This window comes from Python bivittatus, unplaced genomic scaffold (genome assembly GCF_059951505.1).
Source record: "Python bivittatus isolate LINGU-HERP-01145 unplaced genomic scaffold, Pbiv_v1 ctg000070_np1212, whole genome shotgun sequence".
Classification (NCBI taxonomy): Eukaryota; Metazoa; Chordata; class Lepidosauria; order Squamata; family Pythonidae; genus Python; species Python bivittatus.
In genome coordinates this window covers 53915057-53940457 of record NW_028277034.1, presented here as the reverse complement: position 1 = coordinate 53940457, position 25401 = coordinate 53915057, and the positions used below count along the sequence as shown (strand labels likewise).

Genomic DNA, 25401 nt, shown 5'->3' with positions numbered 1-25401 from the left:
TGTTTTGCATTATGGTAAAATGCAATAATAAAACACTTCCATGTTTCTGTTAAAGAAATAGGGCTGAATGCTTAAAGTCTTTCTACTAACTGAGAAGTGTTGAGAGATTTTATTATATTCTTCAATATTGACGTAAAATACAGAGCACTAATGCTGTAACAATATTCCCTGAGAAACCCATTCTAAATGCCTGCTCCTGTTGAGAGAGTTTCCTGAGGATTAGTATTTATCTGTGCTGGTGTTTTGAAATACTAAAGTTTTTATCCATTGACTCAGGCAGAAGGCATCTTAAACCAGTGTATATAGCTGTAACTGTTGCCTTGTCTGTTTGGCTATTGATAGTTTTCTACGTGAAGAAATTACTGTCCTGCTGTGATCTGTGACTCCTCTGTTTAATTATAACTAATTACTTGGGAACAGATTCATCATAGAAATAGAAAACCTACTTCAGCTTGCTTCTCATGGCAACCTGGGATCTGACCTGAGACAAGATTCTTATCTCCCACTTAACATTGGGCTCCCCCCTCAATGCTCTCTTTCAGTAGATCACTCAGAAGCCTTCCAACCATCCCCCTAATAACCATGCCAAAAATGATTGGATTTACGTGCCAAGAATCTAGTTCTGCGGGAGTGGTGGTGCAAGGAAGGGTCATATTCTAATGACTTTGAAAAACGTTTGGGATGAACTACTGCAGTGTATCAGTATCTGTCTTTTTAGGATGAAGTATTTGTTGTAGGACAAGAACTTGTTGAAAAATATGGAGAAACATAGACCCATGGAGTTTGAAGGGATCTTAGTGGTCATATGGTCCAGCTGATTGCTCAGTGTCAGGTGGAAAGTCCCTGACAACCACGTCCGATTCATTATGGTAGGAGGAGAGTGGCAAGCTTGGAAGAATGGCAGAGGGCGATAAATGAATTACCTACCCTCTATGCCATCATAGATAAATACTGATCCCCAGGAAACTTACTGGGTGCTATGGTGTCTTAACAAACCTAGTGTGTTTTTCAACATCATTTATATCATTATTTGCTAGTGGTCTGGCTGAATCTTTATGAGAAATCTCAGGGGACAGATGAAATGTGTTCAAATGGAGGAAGTAAAATGTTCTCATCTTCAGAAAATGGGGAAATGGAAAACCCAGGGGGTTTCTGGCCAATCTGTCATTCATATCTGGAAACATTCTAGAATAATTCACAAAGTGATAGTCTGCAAGCACTCTGAAAACAACAATAGCATAACAATCTGCTTTGTCAAGAGATCATGGCAGGCTAACTTTATTTCATTCTTTTGATCAAGTAATATGTGTAGTGAGAGGCAGTTTGGTGTAGTGGTTAAGGCACTAGGTTAGAAACTGAAACTGAAACTGGGAGACTGTGAGTTGTAGTCCTGCCTTAGGTATGAAGGCAGGTGGGTGACTTTGGGTCACTCACTCCCTCTCAGCCCTAGGAAGATGGCTGTACCAAGCCATTTCTAAAAGTACTGCCTAGAAAGCTGCAGAGACTTGTCAACACTGGCTCGAAGGCCCAAATCCAGCTTGCATGGGGCGATAGGAGCTCTAATCATCCCTGGGGGTGGCTAGCGCCCTGATGACACTCCCTGAGTTATTCACCAATTCTCCATCATTCTTGGAATTTATTTATTATTTTGTTTTTATATTATATTTTAACTGATTTTATCTCTGTTGTAAACCTCCCAGAGTCGTTTCAACAAGATGGGCAGTGACAAATTTGATAAATAAGTAAATAAGTAAATAAATAAAATCAGTCTATCTCTCTATCTCTCTATCATCTGTCTTTCTCTGATTGTGGGAATGGTGTATGATGTAGGCCATCTTTATGACCATTTTCATGTATCATTCCATATCTCAAACAAACATCCCTTTGAGTTGAGCTCAGCTCAGCTCCTATTGAGTACATACTTTTTGTTTGATGTTCTCCTCCTCCTCCTCCTCCTCTTCCTCCTTCCCTGTTTAGACTACAGTCATGGTGCTTCCATCCAAATACGAACCAGGTCTGACCCTGCTTACATCTTGGGGTTCAGCAAGGTGACTCAACGTTTATTCCTTTTCTGTTGAGGGTTTGTGGATGAGAGCCCAGAATAACATTATTTTAGACCATTTTCCTAGAGAAACATGGCACCAGAGACCAATGGTACTACCAAAATATTTTAACTCCAAGTTTCATTTAACTGCATTAGTTTACAAAATGAAATAAGCCCCTGTTCCTTCTATGCATAGAAATGCTGTGCTCTCAGATTGCACACAGTTTTTAATCAGCATTTTAATTGTTGTAATACAGTATTGCCATCTTTTATGTAATCCATTCTGAGATATACTTTGTTGTGGTGGTTTATCATTACTTTTTTGCAATAAGGATATGATCAGAGTTGTTTTTCTTTTGAAGTAGAAGCTTGAATCATGTTGGGTAGGTATTCTTGCCTGCCTGTCATTCACAACTTGTAGGGAGACAATCGTTTTGTAGTGAGTGAGTAAAAACACACGTTAAAAATTAAAGGTTAATAACAGTTTCTAATTTCCTGCTGTTGCTTTATTTTGAGCAGCCTCAGTTGTAGTCTCTGTTGCTAGAAATAGATATGATGCCCATGGCATAGATAAAGTGACTACCCTTGTTTGATTGTGTTTGCAATGCACGTGCTACAAAACACATATATAACTTTCATCCACCATGTGGTACAAGCAGGTGTCTGCGGATACTTAGGTTCAAAGAACCATATAAATCAAATTGATTTATTTTTCACATGGAAACCACCCTATATGGCTGCTTCTTTCAGTTGTGTGAAGGAGAGAGTCACAGACTGTTGTTTCCTATTGGAAGCTGTTATTTGCAATCTCCCGTTGTTTGAGGTGTGACTTGGCACTACAGTCTTGTGAGAGCGCCTAACAAAAGCAACTCCCATATTCTCAGAATACCAGATTTTGGTTCATTTTCAGTGACAGGCCTGCTTTAATATCTATTATATGTTAGGATATTCTCATGGGAAGAAGAACAAATTGCTTATCTTCAGACACATTGTTATGGCTGCAAAAATCACGCCACCTGTATTGGCCTTCTAGTTTGCACGTATACTGCTATTTACTGCCACCTATTGGTGGCTTCATGTTAGTTACCCAAGGGGAGGTGCATAGTTGCAATAAATTGTGGGTGATTGTATGCCTCACTGCTAGTAGGGTTTTAGTCATCATGTAATCAGTTTTATAGGTTATGTAGTTGTAACTAATAACTAAGTAGCGTACCTCTTCTCTGAGAGTTTTTGGCTAGAGACTTTGTTGTACTTGTGTATTGGATAAGTCTTGGATGCCACATAAATGAGAAGAAGTGATTTTTCTATGTTTTGCATGAAACTTGTATTTTATGTAGTTTTATTTTTCTCAATAAACAACCAGATATGTTTTATAACTTCTGTCTGGATTTATTTGGAGAACAAGATAAAGACATTGCATTCTTTAAATCTCTCTAATGCTGGTGTGTATTTTTGGTATGGAATGTAAGCATACCTCCACTCTGCCTGACATTATACTTATTTTGCAGCCCTTTGAGCTTTCAAATATTCCTCAAAGGTAGCTCTACATAGAATGAATTACAATACAGATAGTCCATGTGTTAAGAACGCCTGGTTTAAGGATACCCCATAGTTAAGAACGGAGCCTATTGTAGCAAAATTCAAGTTAAATACACAGTGATTTGAGTTAAATACAGAATGGTTTGAGTTCATTACACAATACTACTTATACAGTATTTTACAATAATACTGTTCTGGCTTACATACAAATATGACTTAAGGACAGACCTTGGGAATGGAACTTGCTCTTTAACTGGGGACTACCTGTAGTGAAGTTGGGTTGTAACTAAGGCATGGTTGTTTGCTGCCAAGTTTGATCAGCTCAGGAATATTCATAGTTGCTAATTTATTTATTTATTTTACAATATTTATGGGCCATCCCAATCAATACGGGCTCTATGCACTAGACACGATTGCATAAAGCTTCACTACAACTGTCACTGAGAATCCAGAGACAGTTAGGGGTTGAGTGCCCCATACTGTGGAACATGCTTTCTCATGAATGCAATCTTGTCCAGCCAGCCTGATTTACCAGTAGCAGTTTATATTCAGTAATACAGGAAACTAAAACATGTTTGCCATATGAAAATTTACAAAACATACAGTAGAGCTGTACCCAGTTGGGAATATCCATAGCATGGTTTCATGATGATCACTTTATCTCATATGGGGAATATGCTCCAGAGTTCTGATGCTGCCTTGTAATGCAATGAAGATTTGAACATCATAAACTGAACTCTCTCAACTCTCTAACTTCCTCTACTACAGGTAGAGGAAGCATTAGAAGCTGTGAAGAATGCCACCAATGAACAAGACCTTGCAAACCGCTTCAAAGAATTTGGAAAAGAGATGGTGAAGCTTAATTACGTAGCTGCTAGAAGGCAACAGGTGGGTATATTGAAAAGGCATCCTACATAATCTGTAGAATGACTCAGGTTTTCATTGGTTTCCCCAGACATTTGGGTCGGGAGGTTAGGGTAGCCCTGTTGCTGCTGTCCTTTTATGATTGGAAGGTGTTATTTACCCAGGGCACCATGAGTTATTGTTTTAATTGTTGAATTTTAATGTTTGTATGCTGCCCAGAGTCACTGTTGAGAGAACAGATCCATATATAAAATGTAGTTTCAGAGAGACTCCTGGGGATAATGATAGGGATCTAAAAAGCTTTTCCTGTCCATTGGTGGCTCTTTTGCACCTTTATACCCCAAAGTATTGAAATGGACGAGTCCCAGGCATCAGAAAGCAGATGCATCTAGTGCTGGACAGAACTCGCCCATCAGACTGCCAATTCTGAAACTCTTTTGTAGGGGAGATGAAGACCTTTCATGAGAGGAGTGCAAGATTCGCAATCACTTTCCCATCACTCAGCTTAAAAGAATGATCCTCTGGTTGCATTGTTGGAGCCAGATAATGCTGGCTTCCTGTTGCTGGAAGACATATGCAGGTTCTGGAAAGAATAAGTTTGGGCAGCACAGGAAATAGACAAGAAAGATTCCCAGTTCTGAAACCATTCTGAAATGTATTCTGAAACATTCTGAAGTAATTCTGAAGTGTACACATGTGTAGATGGGGACACTGCATAGTTTGGAATGGCTTGGAAGCTCTCATGCCTTTTTGTGACCAAGACAACTTCTTTTTGATAATAGTTGGTTCCTCCACAGAGGCACTGATTTATAAATACTGTAGACTCACATGCATGCGTGTGTTTGCGTGTGCTATTTATTTTTTATTTCAAATAGGAGCTAAAGGACCCCCACTGTAGAGATGAAATGGCTGCAGCTCGTGGTGCCTTGAAGAAAAATGCAACGATGCTCTACACTGCTTCACAAGCTTTCCTCCGCCACCCTGATGTCGCAGCCACCAGAGCCAACAGGGATTATGTCTTCAAACAAGTCCAGGAAGCCATTGCTGGAATTTCCAACGCAGCTCAGGCCACCTCACCTACTGATGAGAACAAGGGGCACACTGGAATTGGGGAGCTTGCTGCAGCCCTGAATGAGTTTGACGTAAGTGTGACTTTTTGAAACCCGGGAGAAAAAGGAAGGCATCTGGTCTAGATATCTAGCATCTTCAAATACTGTGTTACCTTCTGCCTCAAACAACATTGATAGTTCTTAAAATATTTCGTTTAATTTACTTATTATTTTCAAAAGTGATCTGCTCTCTTTTCTATCGCAGGGATTTCCAAAAAATCTATTCTGTTTTTTTTTTTTAATGTTTCACAAAAGATAAATTAGTAAAAAACTGTGGAACTACAAAGGATTTTTGGAAAAAAAAGGATGTAATAGGTAAAGATATCAGGAGGGCAAAATTAAGCTCACAGTAAAAAAGCACATAGAGCAGAGCATTCATTGAAAATAATGTAATCAAAAGCTTAGTAGAGTCGGATATATTGCTTCATCTGGCTCTGAGAAGTTAGACTGAATATCCCTGGGCATAATGTTCTATAACTAGGGCATCATGAAGATGAAGCGCTCCTCAGCTCTGGCTAAAATCTTTGTTAAGCAGGCTGTTCTGGGGGCAGGCAGATTATCTGGTGCCCAGATACTTAACTTGGAAGCCAACAAAATAGCAAGAATCTTCTTTGCTTCTGGAATTCAGTGAATCACACTCTTGCAGCCAGTATTTCCACAGAATTATGGTAAGTCTTGCTTCCTAGTTTCAAGCTGTCATAGGGAAGGATTCCCAATTAAATCTAATTATGCTAATTGGATTACAGAGCCGAATATAAATCCTTTAGTGTAGTATTTATTTTGCTTCAGTACAAAGGATTAATGTGAGATGATGAGATTTGCCCCCAAGTTCATATAGAAAGCCAAAATACAGTACTTGGTAATATGTCCACTCTGAATTTAGAGAATCTTCTTAATTTATTTAACTAAGGTTTCCCTAAAACTCATATAGGACTACTGCTAGAATTCGGTAAGGATCTTGTTCAAAGATAATTGTTATAAAGTACTCCCTGAATTGTCAATATACATGTTTGGAGATCAAATTGTTGCATAATTTTCATAATGTTCATCATAACATTACAAAAGGCACAAAAATATCTTGATATTGAATGTATATTCATTGTCTTAATGGGAAGCATGAAGCATTCACTAGCCTGGAAACCTGTAAAGGTCATGTACAGTATAAGGGTAACCAACGCCACAAGAGTGTTTACTAGAGAATCCTCAGAAACCTCTGCCATGTTTGAAGAATCTTTGACAGACAAATCTCTGTGAAGACCAAAACTCTGAAGGAAAAGAAGTGCCTTAAAACACAATTATAACTTTTCAGTTCCCACAGTATTAAACTAAATTGTGGGTAGGAATCCCTTCACCACTCTCCTCCTGGCTCATGGTTGTCAAACCACGCTTTTCCCTCATTGCCTTTCTCTCATAGTGAACAAAAAGGAATGTCTCATGGCTGATCCCCATTTCCTGCTTGCCCCAGTGTGAGAATAGCCACCTCCTGGGTTGAGAGGGCAGGCATGGATGATGTTCTCAGCCTGCTCCTTTCCTGCTGGGGAGGTAACCTCCATCTGAAGCTTCTGGCTCTGCATGAAAAGTCATGCTTTTTCCTCTCCTCTGAAGCGAGCAGAGCAATGCAGTCTGCCTCCTGCACTTCACCCCATCCTGACCAAATGCCTCCGTTCCAGGTGGCTGATGGTGTGTGCTCTGGCAGGCATGCCCCCTGTCCACGCTCTCTGCCTTTGACAGCAATTCGTCCTGGGCTGCCAGGCTCTGTGTTTATAACAGGTTCAACAGAGGAAGGATGAAATGCTGGCTGGCTGGTTGGCCTGTTTTCTTTCCTTCTTTTTGGAAGAAATTGTTAAGAGCTCTACCAACTTTCTCATTCTAGCTCAAGGGTCGGAAGATACTATAAAACCAGTGCCCTTTTTCTGCACTGGCGCTTCCTTTCTTGTCATGGGTGGGTGCAGGAGGAATCCACTAATTGGCCCTGTTCAACTTGTGTTGAGACCGAACACTAGGCCGTCACCATGGCCAAAATGGAGGAAGGGGTTGAAATCTGTGAAGGTGCTTCTGAGGCTGCTTCCATTTCCACCTGGTCTGTGCTTGATAGAGAGCAGCTGAAGGCTGCAGCATGCAAAAGCCCTCGGCTGTATTGAATGAAGAAGACTTTCCAGTAAGGAAATTTTCCTTCTCCCAGGGACCTGATGAAAAACGGTACTTCCTACTAATGCAAGAGCAGGGAGGACCTACATGCCTTGATTTCAGAATGCCAGGGATGGGGGGCGGGAGGAGACATTTTTACCTGAAGATATATTTATCATTGCTTGGGATTAGAGATACTGTAGTAGTCTGTAGGCCACAATTCTCCTAATTCAAGATCTATAATCCCCAGCATCCCATTTAGAGGTATTGCATACTCTGAAGTGGGTGGGGATACCATTTGTGGACCCATTGGGAGGATAGAGGCTAGAGGAACCTAATGGGTATCTTAAGACTTGAGAGCTGTAGCAGACCCAATGCACCCCTTAAAAACCTCAGTTTCCTTTCTGAAAGTGGGCTGATTTTTCTTTGTTTTGGAGGGTTTAAGAGACCATGGGCGAGGCTTAAGCCACCACTTTGTTTTCTTAACTCTGCTCAAAATTAATTTTTAAGAAGTCTGATTGCTTAGCACAACGACACAAGGATCAGCTCCTCTCAATGTGGCCATGTCATTAGGTCCCTAGCTGTGCTCCCAGCAGTCCTCAGGTAGAGTAGAACATCATTGTACACTCCTCTGATTGGAAAAGTGGCCATCCCTTCACTAACTGGCCTCCAGCTGCTGGAGAGTTCCAAGATGGAATTTATGCCAGCAGTGTAAAAGCTGGGAAGTGGAGGGGTGGGAGGAGAGAAACCAAACAATAATAATAAGGGGCTTGGGAAGTAAGAGCTTCTAAGGAATGGGTGAAGCTGTTGGGCATATTTAGCCTGGAGAAGAAAAGGTACCAGGGAGATGTGACAGCTTTGTTCAAGTACCTAAAGCAGTGTTTCTCAACCTTGGCCACTTTAAGATGTCTGGACTTCAATTCCCAGAATTCTAAAGGTTGCTCAGGTGGATCACAGAGTTCAGAGTTGTTCCCAAGACAGAATAAGAAACAAAGGCATTAAATGACAAGGAAGCTGATTTTGGATGGACATTACACACAGACATTCTGATGGCAACCGCTTTTCAAGAATGGAGCAGGCTTCCCAAGAGATGGTAGACCCTCCTTTGCTGGAGGTATTTAAACAGAGGCTGAAGACCGTCAGCCAGGAATCTGTAACAGACATTTTTGGACAGGACGTTGAACTAGATGATCTCCTAGGACCTTTCCAACCTTACATTCTGCCACTCTCTTTTCTCCCACCTACAGATCTTTACTTATTTAAGTATTGGGGAGAAGATACAAAACATGTACAAGGACTGGAATGTAATTAGGATTTCTTCCACCAAGAAATGATCTGAAAAAGTTACAGAAAAGGAAGGCCTTGCTATACAATATAATTAGGATTTATATCCAGTAGATTCCTATAACAGTGAATGTATTTTTCCTCCACTGGGCATTGCTATTTTCAGAATAGAAGGAAAAACTCTCCAATTCCTTCTTTTGCTCTTTGGCTCTTTTATTCAGTATTTCAAAGGTTGGTAAATTTGTTCCTGTCCTCCCATTAGCTTGAATTGGCCAGCATGCAGAGGAGTGGGCAGTAGCCCATTTATTCTGGAATGGAACAGAATGGAAAGAAGCAATTGATTGTCCTGGTTGCTCTGGACAGAACAAATCTAAAGAATTGGAGTTGGAACTAATTCATCTACCTGGACTTGTGAGTCTGTTCTTGACATCCAGAATGACATAAAACAGCACAGGCTATTGAATGAAAACACTGCATTCTTCTTAACCAAAAGAAAATTCAAGCTTTGTCAAAGTTGCTCCTGTACAAGAAGTCAAAAAGTTATAGTTTTTATTTTTCCTGAACCCTTTGTGTTATATCTTTATCACTTTTTCCTCAGAAGGTTTGGAACTTTCTGTTCTTCTGGTGCTTATTTTTACTTTAGACATTTTCATAATTAGTATAAGTTTTGAACCGAGACAAGCCAGTCATGAACACATTTTGCATCAAGTATGGATTTTCTTAAGTGACTGAAAATGGAAAGCCATAATGGGTGGAGATGATCCGGTTCTGAACATTTGCGGTATCTCTGCCCAATATACTGTATTATATTTATTTGGAAAATTTATATGCTGCCCATTTTAAATACATAAATCTGGGCAGCTAGCAACCACTTTGCAACCCCCAAACAACAACAACAATAACAAAAACCTTCCCACATATATTAAAAAATCCATAATGGAACAAAGTTAAAAATAATCCAATAGAAAAGAAAACTGAGCCACTCAACAAGACAGACACATGTATATTGGGTTCCTCTTATGCCCTGGGAAAAAGCCATATGGTAATGTTCTTCTGGAAGGCAAGAGGGTTGAGGCCTCCAAATCTCATGGGGGAGGCTGTTCCACAGGGCAGGCCTTCAGCAATGGAAGGAAGTTCCTAAATCATGTTACTTTCACTAAGAAACTGATAAAAAGCTTTCTTCCACCCAGTTTTCATACACAAGGATAGGAACCATACATGTTCAGCTCATGAGGATCACAAATCTTGGTAGTTCCACTCTGACGCTCTCCAGAAAGTACTATACTGAACAACAGGGGCAAACGCAATGACACACTGGAATTTCCCTAACTACCAGTTATAGCTTTTCATATTTCTGATGGGTCTGGATAAAGATAATTTTCCCACTGCAGCAAAGTCAGTCAACAAAGGCACAGCTATAGCTTCTACAGTAGCAGTAGTTCTAGGCCTTAAAGAGAATGCCTCTAATTAGGATATAGAATATGGAAAATATACATTTGACAGTGTTATGTATGCAGGGTTACTATTCTGTAATATATTTGTTACTGACCTTTTCACCGAAAATTACTAAATTCCCTTCGCCTTAATTTGGAACTGCCCCTGTAAGAATGCTTTCTATTTTAATGCCTTCCAGGGATTGTTATTCCTCTTACCCATCATCATTTATTTAAAAAAAACAACAACAACAACAGCAGGCAGTTGAATGCCGCTTCCTTTCTCAAACAAACATCTAGAAAAACAGATTTTAAATCTGGGCAGGAGTAACAACAAAAGTCTTGTTTGTGCAAAGTAATCAAGAGAGAGCTCTTTAGGGCGAGCACTAAAGGAGAAACCGCGAGGCAGGTGGCACGGTCACTTACTGCACAGCAGTCAGCAAGCGTTTCAGTGGGAATAAAAGGTTTGCCATTAGAGCGTGGAGCAGGTGCCTCTCAGGGCCACGTTTAATGGATGCCGATTGTGTATGTGCAAAATTGTGTTTACCATGCTGAAAAAGGAAGGAAACGTCCAGAAGGAAATAACCTTAAATCTGCAACATAACCCAGCATTTTGAATTGGACATATTCTGTAAGCTCAGCAGCGTTCTGTAAATTGAAGAAGCAAAACAGTCCATTGTCTGTGGTATAAAAAGCCTCCTGCCTAGAATAAAGAATGTAGTCCTCTGCATTTTTGTTGTAGCTTCTCTGATTAATTTCAGCAAGATAAATAAATCCTTCCTGAATAGTAAACTAAATGACATAATTCCGTTAGTGTATTTTAAATCAGCAGTATAGGTAGTCCTCATTTAGTGACCACAATTGGGACTGGCAACTTGGTCATTAAGTGAAGTGGTCATTAAATGAAACTGCGACTGCTTATGATAATACCTCAGCTTTCTTTTGTTTTACAGACCTGCAAAGGTCATAAATGTGAGGACTGGTTGCAAAGTTACTTTTTCACCACCGTTGTAACTGCAAACGGTTGCTGTATGAGGCAGTCACTAAACAAGTACTACCTGTAACAACAACAAAATAGAAGATATACATAGCTTCTACTGTTTAATGCCATGGTGAAATCACTCAGCGATGCTCATAGTTAAAGAATACATCTCTGTCAATTGTTGGGACATTAACAAGGTTAAAAACTGACTTGGGTTCTCCTTTTATTGCCAACCAAAAGGATTTACCATGATATTCCAGTTCCAGTCATATTTAAAAGAAGATGCAGTTAGATACAATCATACTGGCTTTGCATTGGAACAAGCAACGTATATCACACCGGGTGATTCAGCTCAGTGGCTGTTTTTGGCATATGTCCAGAACTTGATTATTTTCATTAAATTTCAATGAAGCTGTTGTATAATAGTAAACTTGAGAATTATTTTAACTGGAATGTAAATGTGAGTGAAGTATGATTTAAGGGCATGTTCTGGATTACTCTGAGGAATTGGGTTCGGAGAAGACTGTTCTACATTGGTCCTAGGACTTCTCAGGTCATATCCACAAGGTGGCATGGTGGGAATGCAGCTTAGCCCCTTAGCTTTTGGCTTGTGATGTCCTACAGAGTTCTGTCTCGTCCCGTATGCTGTACAGTGTTTTATATGAAACAACTGGTAGAGGTAAACCATGGCTTTGGAGTAAAATGAAGGTCTTGCTGTTAGGCCTTCTTGGCCAGGACTCAGCAGTAAAAAAGCTGTAGAGAATCATGGAGATGGCCTTGAAGGAAGTTTCAGAAGCCGTTATCAAAAAAAGCAGAAGCATTTGTTTTGCTCTGGGAAAGGAGGTAGAGTTAGGAAGAGATTCAGGTTGGCTCCACCCTGACTCACAGAGATATTGAGGGGAGGAAAAACACAACCAGACTTGCAAGATTCTGATCCTAGAGCCTATCTCAATGAAGTATAGTTCTAATCTTCCTGTGGAGTTGGTTTCCTGATTTGGTCTACCTTGAAAGGCTGACAGTCGCTGGGTTTTTATTGACTGACGGATTGACTGATGAGTGCTCAGGGAAGGAAACACAATTTAGGATATCAATAAAATCGTCGTCGTCGTCGTCGTCGCTGTGGAAAGCTAGATGCTGGAACTTGGTCTGGTCCAGCAAGGAGCCAGATTTTTTTTATTAGCCTCTACAGCTCTTTTTCAATACAACTTTGCAGTTGTCATAGACAGAACTTTATATTACACATACTGAATTCTGTGAATGTAAGCACCACTTCAGTGGCATTTGTAATGATTTTGCAGGGGGAAGTGCACAGGATGCTTTCACCCCTGGAAGGGTAATCTATAAATATAACATTTTGAGTGAGAATAGAATAGTGTTGGACCAAAGAGAGGTTTCACATCTCCTCTTTCTCATGGAGCTCAGTTGATTTCTTTGCCCAACCTATCTCATAGGGTTACTGTTACGAGGAAATAATGAGGTGAGATGCTGCCTTGAGGTCCAAGAGACAAGACTAGAAGTTCACCTAAAGAACTAAAATAAGAAAGGACAATTTCAGTTGTTAATTCCTTTGCTGAAACTGTCAGTTGCAGAGACTGCTTAAAAAACAACTGTCAAGATAACCAAGATCAGTAGTACAGAACGTAAGTCTTTAAATGTTCCTTCTATTAAACTTCTGGACCATTGAGAACTTGAACAGCAGGACTTAGAAGGATTGTTTGTTGTGCTATAGTGACATCTAGTGGGTAGTGCATCAAACAATTTCTTTCCTTCTTGTGAAGGTGTCTTTGCTTTGATGATGATGATGATGATATTATTATTATTATTATTATTATTATTATTATTATTATTTATATGCCACCCATCTCCCCCAGAGAGCCCTTAAATAATTGTATCACTGGATTATAATTGTATGTCCCCCAAACCGTTCTTCTAGGAGAGAGGAAGACAATCCATGCAGCCCAACATGAATTAGCCAGCATTTGTCTGTATCTCTACGGTTCTGGTTTTCAGTTGTGCTGCAAGGCCCCCAACTGGCTACAGGGCTGTGACTGTGCTAGAGAGGAGGGCCTGCAAGGAGGCAGGGCTGTCTTTATCAATCACGATCGTTAAAGAAAGGAAGAGGAGGAAGTTCTCTTTCTCTGTGCCTGTCTGCCGCCCACAGCTGTTCTAATTTATTTCATGAACGATCACATTTGAGTCCTATCTTTCTCTGAGAATTCAGTAGCCTATACAGGTAATGTTGGACAGCAGCCCTATAAGGTAGGTTGGACTAAGTAATTGGCCTCAAGCTACCCACACAGCTCAGTGTGGGTGTATGGGGATTTGAACCTGTCCAAGCACAACCGTTTACGCTCTGGCTCTCCGTCACAACAAACGTGATGCTGCTAGATCAGTGATGCAGCAGCTTGGCTGTTAATGATAGGAGAAAAACAGGGATCTGGGCTGAAACCATGGAGCCAAGAAGGCTTTGTACTTGTGCACTGTGTGTTGTCAAATGTATGCCCCCGTGCAAATTTGGATTATGCATGCATACGCACTTATCTATCCATCACTTGGTATCTCAGAGTCCAAAGGATTGTTTCCATGTTCTGGAAAATCTTCCTTAATAGTAGCAGCCACCGCCACCCTTCCTATGTTATATGGCAGAAGTGCATGAGTGGGTTTTCTGCAGGAGATGAACATGGTGACCTCTCTGGAAACTTTCAGGATTCTGAACACGCAGACTGTGGCCCGCAGGTGCATCAGACCTTAGCTGGTCTTGGCTGATCTTGAAAAAAAGCTAAGTAGGGCTGGACTTTATTAATGCTCATATGGGAGATCACCAGGAAATCTCGGGACTGTAGTCTAGATTGGGGAATTAAAAAAAAAATCCTTCTTGCCAATTTAACACTTTTGGCAGAATGATGTTATTTTGTTATTCCTAATTTTACTAAAACAATTTAGCAAAATAAAACATAGAATCATAGAATTATGCACCTCGAGGGGGTCCTTTAGGACATCGAATCCAGGGCCCTGCTCACTGCAGAAATCCAAATTGAAGAATCTCAGACAATGTTGACCTTTACTTGAATATACCCAAAAAATAGAAGCCCAAAATTGTCCTGCTTTTGATTAATTCATATTCCAAAATGCCTTTCATATAAAATCTTCCCAAGCTAGATATGCCCATCCCATGTCTCTAGTTTCCCTCTGTTATTTTGGCCCACAACTCCAGTCTATTATGATAATTTCCCATCTTGTTTCTGCCTTCTATTATATCAGCTGTATTTCCTCCTCAGGCAACTCTCTGCTTTTCTTGCTCTTGTCCACGTTCACTGTGCTGCACACAGTGACACAAAACACTTGTGTAAGTACTTTTCTCCATTCAAACAGGCTGAGCGACTGATTATGATACTGAAGGCACCTGAGATACTAAATAAAGTAAATAGTCTGCTTGAGAGGTCACTAAAATCCAATAATGAGCTTTAACTTCTAAGGGGTACCAGTAATTATGTCCATGCCATTTTCATTTGTTTTACTATTTACAAGAATACGTTAAGTCATACATCAAAAGCAAAGTGTCTGCAGTATGGACTGTGGAGTATAGAATGGTGGGTGCCATTTACTTGTGTCCGTTTCAACTTATATCACATCAAATTAGGTTTCTTTGGGAAAAAATGGAGGGATAGCAATACTTTTGGCCATGTTGGTACCTCTGTTGATGCAGCCCAAGGTTGCAGTGGCTCTTTTGGTAGCTGCAGCTTGCTACTGGTTCATGATTAAACTATTGCCTACCAGGAAACTGATACCTTTCTCACAAGTACTACTGCTGAGCCAGGTACCACCTATCTTGTACCTATACATCTATTTTTTTCCTACCTAAGATCAGAAACCTACATTTTGGACTGTATTTTGTTGGAAAAGGCCCAATATTCAAATCTATGAAGATCTCTCTGTATCTTGATCCTGTCTTCTCCCCCACCTCAAATCCATCTGCAAATTTTCTGAGCATCCCTTTTATCCCCTCATCTAAGTCATTTAGAGAAACGTTGAAGAGGCTGGTCCAGGACAGTACTCTGAGGTATTCCAGTGCATAACTCTCTCCTTGTAGACATAAATTTGTTAAGGACAACATATTGGGTATGGTTGTTCAATCAACTACAAGCCCATCTGGTGGTGGGACATCCATCTCACATTGTTCCCTTTTATGAAGAAGAAAGCTATTGTCAACTTTATCAAATGCCTTAATTAATTACTTTACATCCACGCCACTCCCTTGGGGCTACTAATCTAATACTTTGCCAGAGCTTCTAGTAATCACTTTGTTCCTTTCCAAGGGCTTGCGCACCCACTTTTTGATTTTCTTTTCAACGAATTTCCCAGGTATTGATGTCAAGTTGATTGGTCTGTATTTTCCTGGTGGTGTTGGCTGTGGCTGCTGCAGAAAGAATGAACAACAGATGCCAGAGTGACCGAAATAAGGCTTTCGATCTTATGGGAGAGATCCTTTCCCAATCAGCCATGATGGACAATGCAGGAGAGGTTGTATGTCATGGCTTAGGTCCATGCTTGGAGCTTTTTAGGCACATTATAGTCCTTAGTTCCCATCCAGTGATGGGAAAAGCATCAGAGTGATTGATCAGGTAATTCTCATGTAGTTTAGCAAAGTATACATGTCAGTAAGAAACAGGTAGGGGAAGGTGAGGGTAAAGGGGTGATTCCTGTCTCTCAAACAGAGCATGTGAAACTTGTTATACAGTTAATGAGAGTGGAAGTTAGTTAGCAGAAGCCTTCCTGCCTAACTCCTTGTAGTCCTTCAATATTCTTTCTAGGCTCTTTCTAGCATGTCATTTGTTCAACATGAAACAAGATAAACAGAGGGATAGTGGTCAGTATATTTGATTAGTTGAGTCAGCCTCTCTGTCATATCATGGATGTTCACACCTGGGAGATATCATACTTTCCTTGATATCTTGTCTGGTTTGTAGATTGCTCTCGGTAGCAAATCACTGATCACCACCCTGTGCTTTTTCCTTTTTGGGACAAGCGTTGGGTTCCTCACCTCCAAATAAACCTGAACATCTTTCCTTCCTCTCTCTGGAATGCTGGGTGAAAACGCTTCTCCAGAAGTCTGAGTCACCCTCCACGGGGAGGACCTGAAAATGACTGTGTAGTTGCAGTGACAGGGACTGTCTCTTGGTTCTGTTGGTTCTCTGAGTTACATGTTGCCAGCTCTCCTCCTCCAGGGATCCTGTTTTCTTAGTAGTAGTCTATTCCTTCCTGTAATTGTTTTGCAGACAATTCTTCTGCATGGTCCAGAAACTCCTTATCTTCCCTGACAAGTCTCAGTGTTGTCAGATGTGCCACCAGACTTTCCACTTTGTCCCCCAGCAATGCAGTGAGTGTTCACTTAGTGCAATATAATTGGAATCCTCCTTAGGTAGGAATACAAGCATGGCACACACCTTGCAGGTCACTGCAGCATTTGCCTCTTTGCCCACGTCTACATGTCTCCTACACGTCTCGAAGATTTTGCAACTCCAAATAGCTCCTCTTTTTATACACTCTCTTGTCTATACCCTTCTGGGGGGGAAAAAAGGTGGGGGGAAGGGAGAAAGCAAATTGATGTGTTAAATTTCACATGCCATAAAGAAGTAGGCTCTAGATTAAGCAGATAAGACAAAGTCCAAGTGCTCACAGTGATTTTCTGTTAATGTCCCAGAATATCCTAGGAGAATGCAAATTATCCCTGTGAGTTTCCTTTTTATTTCATTTTTTAAAGTAGCCAGAGATGACTTGTTATGTACATAATGCAACATGCATTATTTTCAAGCAGTACATTAATTGCTTTATAAGAGCCAGTTTGGCCTAGTGGTGAAGACACCAGGTTAGAAAGCAGGAGATGGTGAGTTCTAGTCCCACCTTAGACATGAAAGCCAGCTGGGTGACTTTGGGCCAGTCCCTCTCTCTCAGCCCAACTCACCTCACAGGGTTGTTGTTGGGGGAAAATAGAAGGAGGAAAGAGTACTAGCTATATTTGCCACCTTGAGTTATTTATAAAAATAATAAAGGCAGGATAAAAAAAATCTAAATAAAAGAACTAAATAATCTGGTGCAGAAACTTCCAAAGAATTGATGTCAATCTATAATTTGTTGTCTTCTGATTTTCATTTCATTGTGTTCCCCAGAACTTACCAAAAATAATAAATAGAGATCCAGATAGACTATCAGATAGATTTTAATTCAAGAACAGTATAGTATGTGTTCTCAGACTGTGGCGAATAGGCAACCAGCATTCAAAATATGGAAGCCTCCCTGCCAGTCTAAATGGCAGACAGCATCTGTATTGGAATATACATCTTCTCTTAAACACAGTGTTTAACATGCATACTTGGGAGATTCCTTCAACTCCCCTCCTAGAAAGAATCTTTTTTTTTTTTTAGATGAAGGTTGAACTCCCAGACAGATCAGAAGAGGTTTCTGTGCCTGAGCTGGCCAAAGAAAAAAAAAAAAAAGTGAAGCATACCATCCCCCTCTGATAAATGGCTAAAATTATACCAAGAAACCAGGGAGAAAGTACCAGATGACTGTTTCAGGATTTAGGGTATCTCAAAGGTATCTCAAGGTTTGGATGTTATGCTTAGTTTTAATTACTTTTGTCTTTGTGTAGCTTAACTCTCTGAGTCCTATTTCCTTGCCCAAGAAAGGAAACTGTAAGATTTACTTTCCTCTTTATTAATTTCTTGGGAGCCGATGTATAACTTGAAAGCCATCTCTCTTATGAGATCACTGATTATAGCAGACAAAGACCATCTTTCAATCTGCTCAAATCATCGCATGAATTTTTGTAAACTGTGCTTCATCTATCATTTTTCTGTTTCTCAGTGGCTGTCTAGCCTTTAGAATTAAGGGAGGTTCTATCCCTTCTAGTATTCCAGAACCTACTGAAATTGGAATTTTTCTGAAATCACTTGGTTGAATAGTTTATTCTCACCATCTTAATGTATTTACTTTGAATTTCTTATATTGATTTATTTTTTTGATATTGTTCTATTTGATTTGTTATGATTGGTTTTATTTTTAATGATAACTATTTTATATTTTTATCTTTGTTTTGTTGTAACTTTGATTAGTTCTTGGTTGTTTTAATTTGTTTATATCTTCCATGGAAATTTGTAATGTTTTTGTTGATGGATGCTTTTGTTGATTGTTCTGTAACCAGATGTGAGTCTACTCATTCAGTGACATGCAAGTAGGAATAAATAAATAAATAAAATAGTTTGTGATGCCTTTTAAAAGTAAAATTTTGATTTCGTTTATCTCTTGTGAGATTGATTTATCTCCCAAAAAGGAGGTGTGGAGGCTGAAACCTCTATACACATATGTCTGTACACTATAGAGGCTGTATAATAGAAATTATTCGATACTCCCCATTTTTACCTTCTATTTGTCAGAAGAACCCCACAGGTTGTAGGACCTTCATATCTCACTGACTGGAGAATTAGGGAGAAGATGCCAAATGATGAACTCTGGAAGAGTCAGTGATGGCAGCAGTAACCATGAAGAAGTAGCTGCACTAGGCAGAAGGCAGGGCCAGATTCAGCAGACCTCTCACCGAAGAGGTTTCAAAGCTCTACCCTTTGGTTCTGCAGGCCCAACCACATGGCTAAGTGACAGTGCTTCTGCCAACTCATACTGGAGTCCTGTCCCTTCAACCAGCCTTTGCAATTGCCCAGTGGATTTCATACTTTCCTCTCAGAGGAGACTGAGCCAAATAGGAACTGATTCCTTCTGTGTTTTCTCTATATCTGTTATACCTTCGCCTTTAAATGTTGCCAGTAAATAAACATGTTGCCAATAAATACCTTTATTGAGCAACATGTGCACAGACATGTATATGTGTGTGTGTGTGTGTGTGTGTGTGTGTGTGTGTATCTACATAATTTTAAACACATCTGAAGAAATTTGTTCTTCTTAGAGTCCTTGTGCCATTCTGGGTTTTAGCTTTTCTGACATCTACTGTGAGATAAATAGAAGCTAGGATTGACTTGTAACCCAGTCTTGAAGTAAATGATGCTTCAAAGGAGCATATGTGTCATTTGGGATTCTACATTGCTTGCTTGCACTTCAAATCAAATTGCAGGTGGCTGCAGAATGTGTTAATGCAATGATAAAATGTTCTCAGAGTAGTAAAGTGCTCAAAACAAGGAAATGGTTCCCTTCCCACCAAAACAAATATTGGTTTAGATTGCTATATAATGTCATATTTCCCACCGCTGCTTCACCTGGTGGATGGATAGCTCTGTTGCTTTATACAATGGAAGCTAAAGAAGAATGTGATTAAGGGGCAGCAACATAAGGCCTAATCTATTTTTAAGTGGTGTTCAATTCTGGTAATCTGGTTTTGAGAATGTTCCTTTGCTGCTCAAAATATCTAATCCTTTCTAAACATTGGCTTGGTTCCCGGGTAACTGACCTTTTTGTTTTTTAACTTTGCTGTAGAATTGTTTTGTGGGAAGCGCTTAGATTCTTATCCCCAAAACAAGAAATCAGGGATTAGTGCTTCCTACAATCTCCTTGTCTTTGTAGTTCTAAACTGGAGGAACAAAACTCAGTTATAGGAATATGGTATAAGGTATTGAGTAGGAAGGGGCTGCGGTAGTGAATGGCTTAGAAATGCAATAAATAAATAAATAAATACATACATACATACAATAAGGGCCAACCAAAAATACTTTATACTCCCCTGATAACACCTAGTTTGAGAATCAACTTGGGCTAAAATTCACACAGTGACCTTCAAACTACTACTCTCTGATGCTCACTTCCATTTTGCTCAAGACATGACAAGGTTATTTTGAGAATAAAGGAAGAACTAAGGAGTGTCTCCTTGTGTCTATGGAGAAATAGAATATGATTGGTAATAAAATGAATGCAAGAAACAATGAAAGAAGCGGACTTTAAAAATAGGTGTTCAGTGAGATGGATGATATTGTGAGTGTAATTTCATTTGATTTCATTTTTGTCATTTGCTTCCTACTGTTTATTATTGTTTTTAGAAAGTTGTATTTCTAATTCTATTCTATGTTTCCCTTTTTATCTTACGTATTGTTTTATGGTTGTAAGCTGCCCAGAGACTTTTTGGAGTTGAGTGGCCTCAAAATTTAATCAAATCAAATAAAAAATAGATAATATTTTTCACAATTGCCTTCTTTTGACACCCGTTGCAGTATTTTGTATCCAAAGGCAATTGCTTTCAAACTGGGTTGTTACTTCAGAATATGACTGGAACACCATAATTTCCTAAATATTCCTTTGAAACCAATTACTTGGCTTAAAGAAATAAATAATCTTTTTTTTTTAAAAAAGGTTTATTGCTATCTTTACATTTCTCCTCCTTCAAACCTATTGTGCTATGAAATTGTAGCTCTTAAAAACTACTGTCATGCTTGCTTTGGTTTTGCAGAACAAGATCATTTTAGATCCCATGACGTTCAGCGAAGCCCGGTTTCGACCCTCCCTTGAAGAGAGATTGGAGAGCATTATCAGCGGGGCTGCGCTCATGGCCGATTCATCTTGTACCCGTGATGACCGGCGGGAGAGAATTGTTGCGGAATGCAACGCGGTGAGACAGGCCCTGCAGGATTTGCTGACCGAATACATGAATAATGTAAGTGATTCCCCCTCCTTTCCTTTCTTCTCCCTCTGTGGATTGTGAAATTATCTTGCATGCTCGGTTGACCGCATCTATCCTAGGTGAGACCTTGGCGGTCCCGAAAGATGGTCTGGTTTAATAATGTAGAGAATTCATCATTCTGAATCCTTTGAAGTGACATGGTGTAAAAGCATGGAAGATTAGTTTTAGAGTTTGGTTCTCAGTGAAGTCTGGGTTTTGGAATGCGAACCAAAGCGAACCTCTGAGCTCCTTGGTTAGAATGGGGTACATGTTTAATACATACGTCTTCGGTAGTGGCACATTGCTTTCACCATTTTTTAAATTATCCCTTGAGAAGATCAATAACTTATTTTCTCCCCCAACACCATTTTGTATAAAATATATCATAATACTAGGATAACATTCAAACAAAGTTACAGATTTGGAAGGTGTAAAACTTAGGTAAAGTGTTATTGTCGTTTGTTTTCCCATAGTTTGAGACATGATTTACTTCCTTTTTTAACCGCTGGAACAAATATAGAACCTCTTGGTTGGTGTGTGGGAAAAAGAAGTGAAATCCATCAAGGAAAGATAGATGCTTGTTAACAGTCTAATGGGAGTTATTAAGAAAGTGCGTCTTGCGTGGGCTCCCTAGAGCTGTTGAATTGCTATCTTTATGGCCGTGGTTACAATGAAGTCTTTGAAATATATTACCACCGTTAAAATTTCCAGGCACAGAAAACACAGTCTTTGGTGGCATAATATACAATGCTGTTTAAAGAGCTTCTGTTAGGGTGTTGAAGATACCTCTAAATCTGAACCACAAAACATTGCTTAGCAAAACACAATTGATTGTTTTGCAGTGGTATTTACTGTCCTGAAGTGCATAACACAAAGGCCTCCACAAGTCATAGAACACTTTGTATAACTTCCTATCTTGTTGTCAAGAACTGAATTTGAATAATATTGAAATGAAATATTTTAAATTAATGACAGCTAATTTTATAAATATATTTTCATTTTAAAGGGGAACATTAATCTTTTTGGATATTTCAGACGTGTGTTGTAGGGAACTTTTGATATAGACCTTAACTATTTTGTTGAAGAGTGGGGAGGGAGGGGGAGAGAAAGGTATACTTCTTAGATATGGAAAAGATTTTTCAAGTCTAGTAAATGCTGGTGAATCACAAACTGATTCTTCTCAAGATTCCAACATCCTAAATATGATTTAAAGTTTTATAAAAAAGATGTGATATAGCTGATCTTTTCTGTGAAAATCAATAATGTGCTACATAAAACAAGAACTGGAGATGCTTGAGACTTCCCATTGCTTTATTTTATCTTTGAAGACAACTTTCAATGCACTGAATAGCTTTTATTATTGAATCAAATGGAGCTGACTTCAAGGCCTCTTTCTTTCTCAAGTGGAAAATTAAAGGGTCTGAAATGGCTTGCAATGTTTTCTCAGATGATGGTCAAGTTGTCTGAATGCAAATGTCAAGAAAAGGTGGATGCGGGTTGGTTTTAAGGTGAAAGTTGTAAAACAGTGAATTGAACTGGCTCTTTCTATAGTTTTGTCTTCTAGAATTATTGTGAGCTCTAAAATGGATTTTCAGTAGAAAGTTGGTAAGGTCCATCTGTTGCCCCCCCCCCTTTTAGTTTATGTTTTTATGTGAAGTTGTTTGAGATACCCAAAACTAATAAATATATTTTATTTTCAGACCCTAATTCTGGAACATCTTAATTTTTCATATACAAATGAATACATCTATTTTATATTAAAGTTAGATCTCACATCTGATAAAAATGATTTTTCTTATTGGGAAGACAGAATATGAGTTTGTCTTATAGTTGATCTACCAATCTTGGTGACTTGGAACCAAAAGTGAACAGGGATACTGGCCCTTGTTAATACTAATCTTAAGTATGCTGTTTCAATAAATATGGCAGAAGTTTTGTTGCTGCTGCTGCTGTTGTTCAAGACTAATTGAATTCATTTCTTTAACAACATCATGGTGAGGAGAAGAGAGTGTGGAGTCTGCCCTCTGGAATGGTCCCCTCCAACAGAGATTCACGTGTCTCCCACTGTTATGTTCTTCAGGAAATTGTTAAAGACATTATTGTTTTTCCAGGTCTTGGGGACAGGGTAATTGTGGAGCCCCTTCTTGTTTCGCTTTGCTTTATTTTATTTTATTTTATTTTATTTTATTTTATTTTATTTTATTTTATTTTATTTTATTTTATTTTATTTTCATTTGATTTGATTTGATTTGATTTGATTTGTTTTGGTATTTTGCTCTTCTGGTTGGTGGTTATTTCTTTTAATATGTTGGCGTTTAATTGTAACCTGCCCAGAGTTGTTTAGGAATTGGGCAGGAAACAACCAAAGAAAAAATAATTCAGTTCAATAAAAACAATCCCAAAAATATGTTAATTCTAAATTGTATCGATGGTGCCGTTAATCAGTGTGGGCGAAAGGGGCAATGAAATATTAGTGTTTTGATTTGCCCAAGAAAAACCACGTACTTTTGAGGGGCCACTAATAACATAAATCAACTAATTAAATACATGTAGTAATAAGCAAGGATTTTGCTTGCTTATCCTTTGATATCCCTCTATTATATGCAATAGAGAGATCCCTAAGAATGCTTGGTAGTTCTGCCCATTGGATGAAGTCTTCTGTTGGATGAATGAAAAAACTGCCCTATTCAGAATTTGAATTAACTATCAGGTCTCTTTATTTTGCAGTTAGAAAATAAACAGGCAGTACAGCAATTCCTCCTCAACTTCAGCCATACCATCCGTTTCTAAAATATTACTGAAAGATAATTAGAACTCTTCTTAAGTGGATATTAGGGAACCACAAATCCTTCTAAAGCTGGGGGCAACATCAGAGCATGAACCTGAGAAAAGGATGTGGCTGTTTTAACTATTCAGAAAGAGGCACTTTGTAAGTACTTCTGCATTTTCCCAGACACCTTTGCTGAAGGATTTGCATAGCTCTGTAAGATACAGTCTGAGAAACTGAGCAATAATTTGTGTACCATCACTGGTTTCTAGGACTTGAAGCAAATAATATTTAATTTTGCCAGCAGTGTCCAATCTCATTATGCAAAAACACTTGTCATTCCTTATTTCTTCTTCTTTGCAGAAGCACTGTAAGAGTGTTCCAGCTGGTTTGGCCAAGTCCTCATTTTGACTATTCTCAGCAGCACAATGGAATTTCCTTGTGGAAGTTAATAAAAATCACACCTTAACTATCTTCCAAATGTACTGCATGCACTTTGGGGAAAGAGGTTAAGGAAATATTGACTGAATCCTGCTAGCTTTCACTGGTTGTTTCTCTGGTTGGTTTGAATCAGGCATCCCTCTGGGCCTTATTTTCTGACAAAAGTCAGAATGGGTGGCAGAAGATGCTGAAGCTGTCAGGTGCTCCCCGCCAGAGCCTTTGAACCGTTCCACATCTCTTCTTATGCTGTCCTCTGCGTTTCACAGACGAGCCTCTTAATTGCTAGCTCAGTTGCAGTGCATCCAAAATCATAAAAAAAAAAATAAACGTACACACAAGCAGAACGAAACAAAAACTTTCCATCCACAGTAATGCAGTTTTGCAGAATTTGGCGTCCATCTGTTATGTATATGTTAGATACTTTTTCATTAATATTTACATTGGTGAATTGTTGTTGTTGCTGTGGTCATCACTGCTTAAAGCTGTCAATATTGAAGTGATATATGAGTCTTATGAATAAACAAACAAGCAAGCAAATAACCGGGGGGGGGGGCATGTCTGTCTCCCTTGCTTCACTGGCTTTAGCTGGCAAATCGTTCTGCTCGCAGGGGCTTAAAGGATGCACCCCGTCACAACCACCTTCCAGACCTTTTTTTTTCTTTTCTTTTTGGCGTTTGACCAAAGAGCTATTAATCTGCGACTTCCATTTAAAATACAGCCAGGATTAATCTGGTCTGTTTTTCCTCTCTCTCTCTCTTTTGGCAGATCATTGCAATGGTTCATGTGCACACAACAGGTCATGCAAGGATGCTGGTGTGAAATGCTAAGCGTGATGTCTGTGTTTCCCTTCCCTTGTGTAGGGCACAAGCCACACTGGCAAATTCTTTTCCTTTTGCGTGGGGCGAAGGAACAAGGGGTGAAGGGACTTTTGTTTCTCCAGTCATCTCTCCCGCGTCCCCCAAAACAACTTCCAGGGTCCTCTCTTCCTGGCACCCATTGCTAATCCAGCCGCTGCACTAGCAGTGGAAAACATCTCACTGCACAGTTGCTGTCCTCTCAGCTACCAATAAGCTTTTCAGTGCAACAGAAAAACGGTGGCTTGGTGGCTTCCTAGCTGTCTCCTTAAGAGCAACAGCTTAGATTTTTCTTTTACAAA

General features: G+C 39.4%; 1 protein-coding gene across 3 annotated transcripts in view; it reads left to right on the top strand.

Moving 5' to 3' along the window:
• CTNNA2 (catenin alpha 2) overlaps positions 1-25401 on the top strand; it is a 519575-nt gene that overhangs the window by 145070 nt on the left and 349104 nt on the right. For all 3 annotated transcript variants that reach the window (XM_088133180.1, XM_088133181.1, XM_088133182.1), the window contains exons 5-7: positions 4352-4471; positions 5323-5589; positions 20828-21031. In XM_088133180.1, the coding sequence (XP_087989306.1) occupies positions 4352-4471; positions 5323-5589; positions 20828-21031 (591 nt within the window). The remainder of the gene's footprint in view (positions 1-4351; positions 4472-5322; positions 5590-20827; positions 21032-25401) is intronic.